The sequence below is a fragment of the Aphis gossypii genome, chromosome 1 (genome assembly GCF_020184175.1).
Source record: "Aphis gossypii isolate Hap1 chromosome 1, ASM2018417v2, whole genome shotgun sequence".
NCBI classification, from domain to species: Eukaryota; Metazoa; Arthropoda; class Insecta; order Hemiptera; family Aphididae; genus Aphis; species Aphis gossypii.
The window spans coordinates 46,386,705-46,401,001 of NC_065530.1; the positions used below are offsets into that span (position 1 = coordinate 46,386,705).

General features: G+C 36.8%; 1 protein-coding gene across 2 annotated transcripts in view; it reads right to left on the bottom strand.

Annotated features, from left to right (window-relative positions):
* Nucleotides 1–495: 495 nt before the first annotated feature.
* LOC114129066 (GATA-binding factor C) overlaps nucleotides 496–14,297 on the bottom strand; it is a 55,398-nt gene continuing 41,596 nt past the window's right edge. For both annotated transcript variants that reach the window (XM_050201958.1, XM_050201954.1), the window contains exons 5-7: nucleotides 8,491–8,625; nucleotides 2,444–2,857; nucleotides 496–1,649 (exon numbers count right to left, since the gene is read on the bottom strand). In XM_050201958.1, the coding sequence (XP_050057915.1) occupies nucleotides 1,623–1,649; nucleotides 2,444–2,857; nucleotides 8,491–8,625 (576 nt within the window). In that variant the 3' untranslated portion in view covers nucleotides 496–1,622. The remainder of the gene's footprint in view (nucleotides 1,650–2,443; nucleotides 2,858–8,490; nucleotides 8,626–14,297) is intronic.

A 14,297-nucleotide genomic window follows, 5' to 3' on the forward strand; every position in this document is an offset into this window, starting at 1 on the left:
TATTATAGAATATTTTGTAATTATTTGTTTCTGTTGCATGCCTACATACATTTATTGCATTGAAAAAATATGCCTATAATAAATATAATTTTTTTTTGGGGGGGGGGGGTTATAGGTAAATGTAAAAACATTTAATCACCCCCTCCCCTACAAATATGACCAAATTACGCCACTGATTTTGATAAATATATGTTGTGCTACAGTTAGTGTAAATCGTTTTTAAGTAGGTACTATAGTATTTTGTAAAATACGTCAGTATTTTACCACTTTCCAAAGCTTTTAAACTCAAAATGTATACAAATAATAGTGTTGAAAATAATACCCGTAATAATAAAACACCAGATGGTCAGCAAGTTCACGACAACAGTTTACATTAGGTTTTGGTTTTGTCGTCTGGACTCAAATCTGCAAAATATTGTTATATGTATTCAAACGTAGGTACTAGAGCGAATAAGGTATATAGGTGCAGTATTAAGATATAAAATATGACACCACTCGTTTGTCTAAATCGTTTAATGTTTCTAAAATAATAATAATAATAATAATAATAATAATGATAATAATAATAATAATCTAACTATAAATATCGTATATACAAAGCTTTTCTCGGTTTACATCAAACGGTATACACACATTTATATTTATATACATGTATAAATTTATTTACATCGTAATAATCGTTTAATATATGATATATATTCTGTAAATTATAATTTAATAAATTTTACAAACTATAATAAATTATCTCGTAATATATATTATATATACTATATACAAATCTGAGTTCTAAACATCGTTTTCTGTACAAGTTCACGTTTTCGACTAGCTCATAAATAATATTCATCTATTTGTATTATATATATATATTATATGTATATATATTTTTGTTTTTTATTATTATTATTTTTTATTTTTTTTTTCGTATAAAATATGCGTTTTACATTGATGTAGACGTTGTACGCACGTTTCAAAAAAATAAAAACTGGTTGTTTCGAGTAAACACTACATCGCCGTCGTATAATACGTATAAATGGGCATTATAGGCGAAAAGAGAAATGAACGTTTATATTTCACCTTTGTATATATTATAAATTTTTTTGTGGTTTTTTCAAGTTTTAAAATTAGAAGAAAAAAAAAATTAAGAAACAATACATAATAATATTATATTCTTGTACAAAAATCCGCGACGGTCGTTATATTATCGATATGCGAAACAACAAAACAATATAATATAGGTAATGCATATAATTATAATTAATTTAATAACGTTTGAAGACGTATAAGACTATATAATAATATATACTTATACTTACATACATACATACATACATACATACATTATAATATGTATACTGGCCATCTGTGAACGCGAGATTGCGCACACATGTGTGTGTGTGAGAGAGTGTTCGTATTTTTTCAGCTTCTCTTTTAACGGGAATATTAATAGGAACTATGAGTATATATGTATATTATGTAATAATATGTATATTATATGTTGATAATAATATTGATAGTAGTATTATAATAATAATAATAATAATAATAATAATATGTAGTACTAATGTTTGTCATTCGCCGACCCTGCTGTGGTTAGAATGCCCGGGGAACGGCAAATCCAATAATCACGCGTACTCGGATCTCCAACTAGCCTAGATAAACAAATAGAAAAAAAAACGTCAACAAAAGTCACAGGTATTGAACGAGATGAAAGTAAATTAATATGCAACACTATTTTATCTTCTTCATTATTATTGTAATATAATAGAATATAAAAAATATAATATAAACGTGCATATAAATAATACGATATATTATATATTGTATATATTTTTTATTAACTAGATCCTATAATGTATAGAAACTATATTTTAAATGTCAATGAATCACAGTATGCTCATCCAAATGCATTTAATAGAATTCAAAATTTAAAATTTTTAAGTATACACTTTGAAATAGGTTCTTAATCGGTTTATTTAAAAAAACAAGAATTTTAACAACATTTAATGCATTTCTATAAAGAAAAAACGAGAGCTATAAAAGGCGAACGGATAATTACTTTGTATAGTTACCGATGAAGTATAAGAAATAAAGCAGTCTAATGATTCACATTTTAAAATTGATAGTCATCAGTACATTTTTAACCGTGTTCGAGACCTATCTTAACTATACTGTGGGTACTGTTAATAAGTTTGTAATGTAACTGTTATAATACCTAAACAAATAAAAAACCAGAATTGATCAAAGTTTAATAGTTTATCGCTAAATTATTATGATGATTTAATTTTTTTAAATATTATATTTTTAGAGTGTCGTTATTTCAACCTGCCATCGCTCGACTGCGACGCGACTTTCAAATGAACACATCCAACATTTACCGGTAATTCGAATAGTTTCCATAGTAAATAGTTTAATAATTATAATAATTGTACCGCGACGTGCTTACCATTGCGTTTGACGTCGTGGGCAACCCAAGTCCGGTGAGCGACGCCATGTGGTGATGGTGTGGATGAATGGGTGCGGTGGGTGCAGCCGGCTGCGTAGCCTGGTGATGGTGATGGTGGTACATGGCCGCGGCCGCAGCGGCCGCATGGTGATGGTAATGGCTCATTGCAGCGGGGTGCGGGTGCAGGGCTGCGGACGCCGGATGATGGTAACCGGCGCCGGTGCCATCGCCGCGCATCATTCCTGATAGCGACAGGCAAGCGCCGCCACCTCCACCACCGCCACTGCCGATGCCACCACCAATGCCTCCACCCAAGCCACCGACTATCGAACCCTTCTTCTTCTTTGACTTGGACGACAGTTTCCGGTTCCGTGTCTGTATGCCTTCCTTTTTCATCGTCAACGGCCGGTTAACCTGTAACAGAAAAATTACGATCGTTGATTATCGATGAACGATAAAAATCTTAATCTATTTACACAATAACATATGTTGTTTACGGGTAGGGAGAAAGCTGTTCCTCCGAAAATAAGTAATTATAACATATGTTAAATAAGTTTAACAATATTGGTGTTCAACGAGTCTCTTTTCTCAACGATTTCTTTTTAACGTTAATTTGATGAGATTTCCTGGAATAGTCGGCGAAGGACATTAATAATATGAGAGGATTTGAGAGTTTACTGTGATGTTCATGTAGATGTACACTTGCACGGTTAGAGATATATGTAGTAGGTACATTTAGTATAATTAGTCGTAATAACTAACCTACTGAAACGCTCCTAGTAGACAAATGTTGCAGACAGATAAGCTTACGTCCAAATTAGGAAATGCCATACGTCCAACTAGGAATTATTCTACTGCTTTATACATTATGAGCATTTTATTTTTGAAAATAAATTTGGATTTGAATGTGAACATTTTAAAATTATATTTCTAACAGACAATACGTTCTCAACGGTCCGAATGTATACACCGAATAATGTATACACACATCCAACGGATGATACATTTAAATCCCCTACACCGAACGCGTATTATAAATTTTCAATTTTAGGAAGCGATTTAATGTGCTGCAGTGCTTTCGGGCGAACTGTACTCGACGCTGTCTTTCATCATCGGTCCCACAACAGTGCGCTTAAATCCGGTCGTCGCCGGCCTATAATATACGCACCAGAACGTGAAGGTTATTGTAATACAATAATATGATTATTATATACAACGTCGCGCGTCATACATATGATATCTGCCGAGTCCCTGTGAGTGCGGCTAATTCGCCAAATCCAATATAATAACGGATTCGGTACGCGCCGCCGAACGCTTTGCGCGGCCCCTGCACAATAGTAATCGATTTGCGGAAGAAACGCCGGAATAAAGAGCAGGACGGTCGCATTATCGTGTCAAACGAAATACCGTCGACGACACAATACCTGCGTTTATGTGTATAAAAAAAAGAAACAGTACGGCCTATAATATGTGTAAGCATATAAAGTATCAATCTTCATATTATTATTATTTATATAATATATTATTATTATTATTATTATTGTTGCTGCTTGAGCCCCGGTGGTGTATACACATATTATATCGGTCTTTTGTGCACGCGTATACTGTTTCGTAGCCGCCGATAATAGGTTTTTTATTGTTGCGGCAGCAATGCACATCGTCGTTGGATCAGCTGCCGCCTGCCTAGCCGGTATACGCCCATTCCCATTGATACGCACTTAAAAACGTTGTACCATATAATCCGCTGAGATCGCGAGTGTAATGTTTAAATGTATATAATATTTTCTCGGAGGCACCCTCTCGGAAAACGACCCTCGACACACGATGTACGTATACGCGTGTGTGTAGAGAGGGACTTCCGTTAGCAATTTGGCGACATACATGAACACGTATATATATATATACATATTTATATGTGCATTATACCTACTATACGTATATACCGAATAAGTGTTTGTAAAACATCACGGCAATGTGTGCGTACACACGACACGGATTTCGATAAGAGGGATGGGGTTGGGGTTGAGGTTAGGGGTTGTCTCTCACGTAGACCGCGAAATCCTAGCTATATTATACACCGCAGCATCGGCGCCGAGACATGGTTTGCGGAAAACCGTCTCTAAAAACGATCTACACGCCCCCGCGAAAATCGGCAAAATAAACGCACCGCTACGAATAGATTTATACCCCCGTGGCTTTACCTTTCGGCGCACTATCGTATTATGTATGGGCGCGACGGTGACGATGACGATACGCGATTGCGTAAACGATTGTCGTCGATGGAAACGGTTCTATATAATAATATGTTTCTCTTTTCTTTCTCCCGCGGCCCGCCGGGCACAATGGAAAGCTGTCGGGGTCGACGAAAACGGCGGTCATACACCTCTTGTCTTCGCCGCGTACACGAAGAGCGGATAACGATAATAATAATATGATATTATTATCATCATTATTATATTATTATTTTCGACGAGGTACGATATTGTGGACCGCGCGCGCGAGAGGAGAGAAAAATAACTATATACGCGACCCGGCCGACGCGCACAAGGTGTTGACCCACGGTAGGGGTTTTGGGTGCACTACATAATTTGACTTTTCGTTTACGTTGTATAATAATTAGTCATTAGCGGTTTGCGCACCGACGACCGACGTAGGGGCACCCGCGGAGCGCCATCGCGACCCATTGTCTCGGGTGCGGTTTGTATATAATATTATTGTTGTGCGCGCCTCTCCTCTACGACGGCGGTATCGTTCGTTATTGTTATAATGTATAGCTGGATATTATATTATATTATTACAACGATCTCTCGCTGGCCGTCGTCGATTGACGGAATTGATTTTCTCGCTTAGGCTTGCTTGCGCTACGACACTAGTAGATAATATATAGGTAACATAATATAATATTATCTTATATAATAATATTCGAGGACATTATATAAAATGCGATACAACAAAAATGACGTAAGTACACGACGATCTGCCGAATGAAACGAAATCGAATCGGAACAAGGGGGTCATGGTGTGTCCTTTCCAAAGTTTTTGGCACAAGTTAGATGCCAACCGACGTATTTTGTGCAGGTGTAGGTCATTCGCGATATTTTACTACATTCGAATGTACAATCGTCGGTGTTTTTCTTAACAAATACTATGCGCGATAATTGATCTTTTGATAATTATTGTCGATCTATATAGCGTATATATTTACATAACGCGATACCAGCGTACCTAGGGTATTTTTTTTTTTTATGAATATCGTACACAAGTCCGCGGCGGCGCTAAGACGTTGGCAGCTGGGTAGACGAGTCATCCACAGAAAACGTACCCATGACAAACAACAACGCGCCGTGACGTGGAATAATGAGTATCGATGATATCGTATATTATATTATACACATAGGTAGGCTGCACAGTACTGGCCGTGTGTAATATTATATAATATATAAATCTGAGGAATTCGACTCCGAATATCGTAGCTGCGGTGACCCGTGACGACGAGACGGTTTATTTAACATTGTTTTAACATTAAAACGCCTGTAGACGACGATATTAAATTAATATATTCGAGACCACCCCTCGCACAACGTGTTACATACGTGCATACAAAAACGAAAAAAATCACTAACTGACCGTGAATAATGTTTTATCGGAATAATAATTTAATAATCAACGTCGTCGTCGTCGTCGTCGTCGAGGGACGACATTTTATCGGACGATGACAAACAACGGCGTTTCGGCCGTCGTAACAAGATAATCGAGCATCGTGTTGTATAATATAATATAATAAAAACATGTCGACGGGCGGTCCCGGTGCAGTGTATATATAGGAACCACGTCAAAACCGCATCAGGGCGCGCACTCACTTACACACACACTCTATCAAACGCTATTTAGTATTTATATTCATATAATATAATAATAATATAATCGGTCACCGTTTCAATATAATATTGTGCAACGAGCCTGCATCGTTTATTATATTTCCGATTCGTTCGTTTTCCGAATGCGTGCCGTTTATACCGCTGTCATCTGTGGGTAGCATACTATACCTAACATGTATATCGCGAGTATTTTTTTTCATCAAACGTCTTTCTCTCTACGGTGACAGCGGACGTCCGATTCGAAATTCTATATAGCTACATATACATTTATGACGGTATCGTCGCCGTGGGATATCGTCATCGTACACGCGGAAGACAATAATAATAGTATTAATATACCGAGTGAGTATATAATATACTCTGCAGATTTTGGCAGGAAACACTGCCGCAGTTAGTATAATATTAAAATATAATACAAGGTGTACGTGATGGCTGCGGGTCGGAGGATGTCAAGATATATTCGCACGCACTCGTGACGACAAAGAAAACGACGGCGGTGTTTGTAAATATTTTTCTTTTTATTTTGTAGCGTACTCTTCCCCTCGTAGTTTTTATTTTTTTCAATGTCTCTCATCCGATCCGTCATTGTCTTTGCACCGCGCGATGGCGTCTATTATACACACGCACAAGTGCGCGCTCGAGTTCGCGATACAGGCAATTATTATTATTATACTGTGTGTATGCGGCCGTGTAAACGGGACCACACGGCGAGCTGTTTAAAAACTTTATAGATTATTATAATGTTGAATGAACTACACTGTTTGTTACGCGGCTTGACTGGCGATAGCGATCGACGCGGAGAAAAATAGATAGATAGGTAGTGCGGCGAGTTCGAAAAAAATGCATTATAATAATAAACGATGATTTCAGTCGCGGTGCGAGACTTTTGTGAATATTTTCTCCAATTAGTCCGTCGCCGCGATCCTCGAGCTTGGCGGCGGGAGGGTCGCAGCATCCCCGCGCGTTTAATGCACCGCGTCGTGTCTACTAATTGTGCATGTATAAATATAATAGCTCTCCCCCACACCCGCGCATTAAACGTTATATTATTATTACTATTACTATCACCATCATAGCTTCTTCATCATCGTTTGATTACAATCGTCGAGTCGACTCGCGGTATATATTTTTACACCGAGCGATGATGAAACACGTGCGCATGTGCGTAGTCTTAAATGCACACGCGGTCGATTTAAGACCAGTATATATGTAAAGGGTGAAAAAAAACGCAAAACCGAATGGGTCATTAAACGGTTTAGTTTATAAGTCGGCAGTACACTCGTAGTTATATTTATACCTCTTACGAAGTACGAGATCGCATTATGCGTGTACGCTGTACGCCGAAACGGGTGGCACACTGCCGCCTGCAATATAGTCGGTTGGCAAAGAAGTAAAAGGGAGCGAGACCGGCCCCGGGGGTGTGTATATACATATTATACGCACCTAAATGCGTTTCGGAAGTCGTCGGTGTATAGCGCCAAAAACCCTCTCGGCGTGGTTTGCTGCATGATATTATTATTATTATTATCATCATCATCATCATAATGTGCGCTTACAAACGACGGGGTTGGCGCCGGACGAACGGACGCGACGACAACAACGACAATAACGACGGTTTATATTTAGGTATACCTATATAATACGCACCAGAAAGGGTAGGTTTTGTGAAACGCAAATAAAGGACGCAGAAAACTCGCGAGAATACAATACCAATGTCACGTATATATAGAGCGACGCAGCGTGAAGAAAATATGAAATAAAATAATATACTTTCGAGTATATAAGTATATTAAATTAAGTGTTGAATATCTTTGATTTTTGAATACAGCCTGCAGCAGTTATGTTTACTTAACCTAAAAGTTAATTGTCAACATTTTGATTGGTATAAAAAAAATCTATTAAAGTCCAAAAACACAATGAAACATAAAAATATAATAATACGAGTGCGCTAGGCTATCGTTAAATACCTATATAATGGTAAATGTCTATACATTCGTTTCTCGAGAAAGCTGCGATCCGCCGGCTCTGCAGCTGCAGGTCATGTAATAATAATATATAATGTGCGACGCAGTTTGTTATATACTTTATATACGTACACGAACACGGCACGTCGAGTGCGCATTGTATGTGCCGAGGTGCAGGAAAATAAAATACGTTTTCTGTACTTACGTTGTGTAGTTTGTAGTAGAGACCGCAAGCGTTGCAAACGGGTTCGCCGTTTTGATTTCTTCTCCACAGCGTCGTGGTGGACGTTTTGCAATTCGCACAGCTCGTTCCGGCTCTACGGGCAGCCGACTGCAAGGACTGTAAACCAAAACAAAAAAATCGGATTAGTTATCTTTTACATATAATTTAATAAAGTACTATAATATATTATAAATGTGATAACGAACGTCGGATCGAGAAAAAATAAATAATTATACGCTACGAGATTAGGTAAAATTGTGTACCAAAAATATTATTGAATACTACCTATAATATCGTCTCGTGAGATTAACAATTTTGTAATGTCGATTATCGACGACAATTTCGCCTCGTCAAAAACGTTTTGAATACCTGTACATTATTAAACGAGTGTACGATCCGAGCGACTCAGAAACGTGTGTTGTACACAACACAAAATAATGGCATAGTAATATTATATTATTGTTTGTCGTGTTCGTACATATACACGTTATGGCGCGCGTAATACGCGTGCCCTTCATAAATACTTCACGTGCACAATAGTACCTATATACACAGGTACTTGCAGCAGTTAGTTAACGTGTACATATTGTCGTATACTCGTATACTCATATACATATATATAATATATTATAATACACGCGCCGCCTGGTAGTTATGATAATTAACAAAGGTTGTAAGTCGAAAGATTTCTTCTAGTCCGAACTATTGTATCAATTAGGCCTTGCGCGGTATGTTTGTAGGTATTCGAATTAAAAACATTCCATCGCATTAGCATAATAAAATTCTGTACGCGTTGTAAGCTGTCGTCCGTTCAAAATGTATAACGGCTACTGCGGCAGAGGTCTGAGGGTACATATTATACTGCTGTGCGGCGTGCAGTAGGCACCTACATAATATTATTATACATAGAGGCATGGCTAGTTAATTTAGTACGAACATCTTCAAATATTTTTGTAAACAAAAAAAAACAATTGAATGTTTAATAATTTCCATTTTTTTTTAATATTATATATTACGACATTGCCGCCATAGCCGGATATATTTTAACGTCTGCAGCCGAAAAAAAAATGTGTTGTACAACGAATTCGTGCGTGGTGATAACATTTAGACCCGTTTTTCCGAGACAAACGGGAACAATAATCCCCGCCCTTTTCCTGTAATTACCGTTTTATTTAATTAGTCGTTATATTATGTGTTTCCAGGTGTTTTGACCTCACTACGCGCGTAACGATTGTCTGACAGAAAAAAAGAATGACAAGTAATATATATAAGTATATAATAATTTAATATACCTATAATATATTATTATGACGATATGAAAAATTCAAATATTTAATTCCGTCATCTAAAAGGTAAAACGATTAAAGTATTAAAAATACTAGTGCCTCTAAATAGGTACTTGCATGTATATGGTAAATCGATACCACTATACCTGTATAATATATTCGACGTATATATATATATGCATACGGTTAAAACGTGAAATCGCTAAGTGGTATGAGAAAAAAATCACGTTAAATACCCGATAGGTGTCAAATTTCACAACAAATGTCATTCAAAAATAAATTCGTTTATATAATATACGCACTCGACTACACAGTTTATACATACATTATATATATAATATTTCTCGTTGACCCTAAAAGGTTTTAAGCTATTGAAATATTTTTATAGTGGAGACATATTAGAGTATTATAATAGGTAGGTACCTATATATATTATAAAAGCGTCCATTAAATGCGTCGATTTGGCGTGCACGCATCACGAAACGACGCCACCTTTTATATTACCTACATATAGATACGTTTTATAAGATATAGAGTTTTATTTTTCAACCCTCAACAACCTTATTTCGAATGAACGTCGGAAAATGTCGGAAGGATTGAATAGCGTGTTTTCAGATTTAAACTGTACAATAGCGTTGTTAATAGAAAACATAATAAATTCTGTGCAGAATATTGGCAAACGGAGGCAATACGACCACGATCAGGTAGGTGGATATAATATAATAGTACCTATGTATAATGTAAAAATACATATAATGGACACACACAGAATGATTCTATTGTAACGCGCACGAATCGTGAATCTATGACAACATTTACGGCTTACAATCAATAGAATATGGATGATTTGTAATTCTTTTTGGAAGAACTCGAACAGGACTTATTTTTGTCCTACAGTTATAGCACGTATTCTCGATAACCGTCTCCATTTCTAAATAGGTACCCTTCGGAGTTTGGGATACCATATGGCATATAGTTGCCATTTTCATTCGAATGTTTAGATCACTCTGTATATTGTACAGTTCAGTTTACAAACTATTTTTATTGCCGACAAACAAAGTATCAAAATATATTAGTAAAAAATATAAAAATATACATTTTAATATGTAATATACCGTGGTATAGTGACGTAGTTTTTTTTTCCTTCAAAATAATATAATAAAAGTTTGTCCATTGTTCTAAACTGCAGTAGGTCTCTCTGCCAGCGTACGATAGGTATATACATATACAGATATTATTACGAGACATTAGTCGTTTGGAACGCGCAGAAAAAAAATTCTAAACAAGCCTATTGTTTGACGAAAATCGTTCTTATAATAATAATACTATTATACAACACATTTATGGATTAGGCGCGCGCATATTTCCACGAGGTGAACGGGCGCATAATGATAATGATAATAATAATGATACCAGCTATGGGTATTTCAAATAATCAAACGGTCTCTGTCGTATAGTGTTGTGTAACGATTTTATGATCCGTTTTCGGGTCCGATTCTGCTGTCGCGAGATTGATTTCTCCGGTGTAGGAATTCCACAGGCGCCGCCGCACGCTCGACAACACAATAATATTCCAAAGATACCTCCACCTTCGTATACATAATACTCAACGGCGCATATCATATACCCACGTCTAATGCGACGGCAGCTACTTATACCAAGGTTCGAGTATACTGTACACGAACAGCGTTGGTACGTAGGCATGCATAACCGATCGCGCGCCCGAAACGACTTGTCCGATTGTCAATAATATTATAATAATAATAATATATGTACGTGAACCGGACGTCAAGCAAGCGCGAACCAATAATCGGATTGGTCTTGAACGGTGTGCACCGAAAACAGTCGTCCAAAAGTATGTATTATTATATCTATATTTATATATATATGTTTAGGCAGTGACTATAAATATATATAAATTGTCTATCTTCGGGTACGAGACTTGGTCCAACGAGTCCATTAGAGGCTCCTGAGAGACGTAGGCGTGTGCCCGCTATATACGCATCATACTTATATATTATTTAATATCTATATACAACACAACCCCGCCGCACCGAGAAAAATAATAATATTACACGTCGCGTTTGTACCATCCAATTTGTGACTCGTCATTTTTATATTTATTTTTTTTTTCGTTTTCTTTTATTTTCCCTCCTTTCCTATTATGTACCACGCGCGCAAGATATCCGTAAACGGCACGTCAATATCATAATATCATATAAGGTTCTCGGCGCGCGTGTATAATCCGACACGATAATAATATTGTGTTCGCCGATCCAATCATTTGATAAGTGTGCTGGTATTTTGATAAATGGACACACGAGCGTGCGTGCGTGGTTGCAGAGACGCAGTGGCGGCAGTAGAATAATGTTAATATTAATAATAATAATAATAGGTATATAGGTAATAACAAAAGGTGATATTCAATTTTCGGGATTCGATACGTGCACACAATTGTAGGAGACATATAATATCATAATAATATAATGTATTACATATATATACCTCCACCGGTAACAGCGGTACAATACCGGTATATTTACTATGTTATACGCGTGTACAATATTATAACTAGGTCGTTTTACGACTTACATTGTTACAAGTACATTATATTATATTATTATGATCAGACTTCTGCATCGTGTGACTCAAAATGATGATATATAGATTAATATTAATTATTATATATAAACGGACTCGAGTATCTCGTGTACCGGATAACGGAATATTCTTCGGAAATCATTACGTCTCTCGACGTCGACTATATAATATTATGATATATGATGTAATTACTCGAGTCGCGCGCGCTGCACTAATTACCGTGAGATTTTGTCGTTAATCGCAACTGTGGGGTTATTGTTTTTTATGCATCTGGTTAATCGTCAATGACGTCGAGTCAACGGTAAAAGGTACATAATATACACACAGTACTATATAATATTATAGTATATCACAGCGGGATCGAAAAGCGCGACAATTTCTACATCTATATATAGGTATTATATCATTAAATTTAAAATATTATCAGAACATCGCGGAAGAATTTAAAAATTCTGTTGAATTTGCAGTCCAAGTGTATAATATGACGTACATGTATACGCATATTATATAGATAAATATCCGCACGAGTTATGATCGCCCTGACGGACCCCGAGGACCCGATTGAGCGTGAGAAATTGCTAATAACTCTTATCCAGCCGATTCGGCACCCTCTCGACGGCATAAAAATGAACTCTGATCTACCCTATTATGTAATATATAACAACGCGCGCCACGCATAATAATATATCAAATCGCCGGTGAGGAGGAGGCGGCGACCACGTGACGACCGAATAAACCGATACCCGTGTTACCGCGGTAACCGAGGGCGATCTATAACGACATTGTAATCGTTGCACACACTCACTGCACGTGTAACCTACTCGCGTTTATACGCATAAACTATATTATATTATTATTTTTAATATTATTCTATAAAAGCGCATATTGTAGCGTATTGTAGCGGACTTATATACAGGTACATAATACCGCGGTATATGAGAGTTGTACGGTACGCATAAATATAATATTAAAATACATTATACGCGTATTAAATACATTATAATATGCGCTAAACGGTCGTGCGAGAGTATATACAGAGGTATACCAGCTACGTCGCGAGATATCGGGACCGATAACAATGTATAATTGGTGGAAAAAAAATTAAGTACAAAAAACTTAATGGGCAGGTCTCTTCTCTCCAGTCTGCTATAGGTACATATATATAAACTCGTATTACTTATAATATGTGCTCGCGGTCGTGCGCGCGACGGCTAAATCGAATAATGATGACGATAATAATAATATTATAACAACAACAGCGCAACGATAATAATAATAACCACGTAATGTAAGAAAAACGGCCTAGATCGCTTCGTCATGCACAATCAATTACGCTATTAGACGATCGTGACGGGGGGTGCAAACACACATCAAACAATTCATTAGGGAAAATTTTCAAAACTCCGACCGCACCGTCGCCACAGCCGCAGCCGCACGCCCGACTACAATATATAATATATAATAATACGTCGCGACTCGCGAGACGGAATATTATTACTATTGTATAGGTGCATGATAAACTAAGATGACGACTACGACGACGACGACGGATAATCCGTTCGTAAGTCTATACGGGTGAAAAAAAAATCTTACATATTGTGTAATAATTGCGGGGTACCTATGTGTGTATAATGTATATACGTAAGACACGCGTAATATGTCCACCCACCCCTGTCAGTTTTTATTATTCTATAGCTCGTTCATCTCGGCCGCAGTCCATCCGTAGACCAAAAAAACCTTATTAATAACCCACCTTTTTCGATATAGTATAACTGATATGCACGGTAAACACACACTATTTAGCCCTCGAGACTCTCGATATCGTTTCTCTGCAGCACGCGTATATTTAATATTACTACACAACAATAAGTCAATACTATATTATGTTATCGCCAAGGTCAA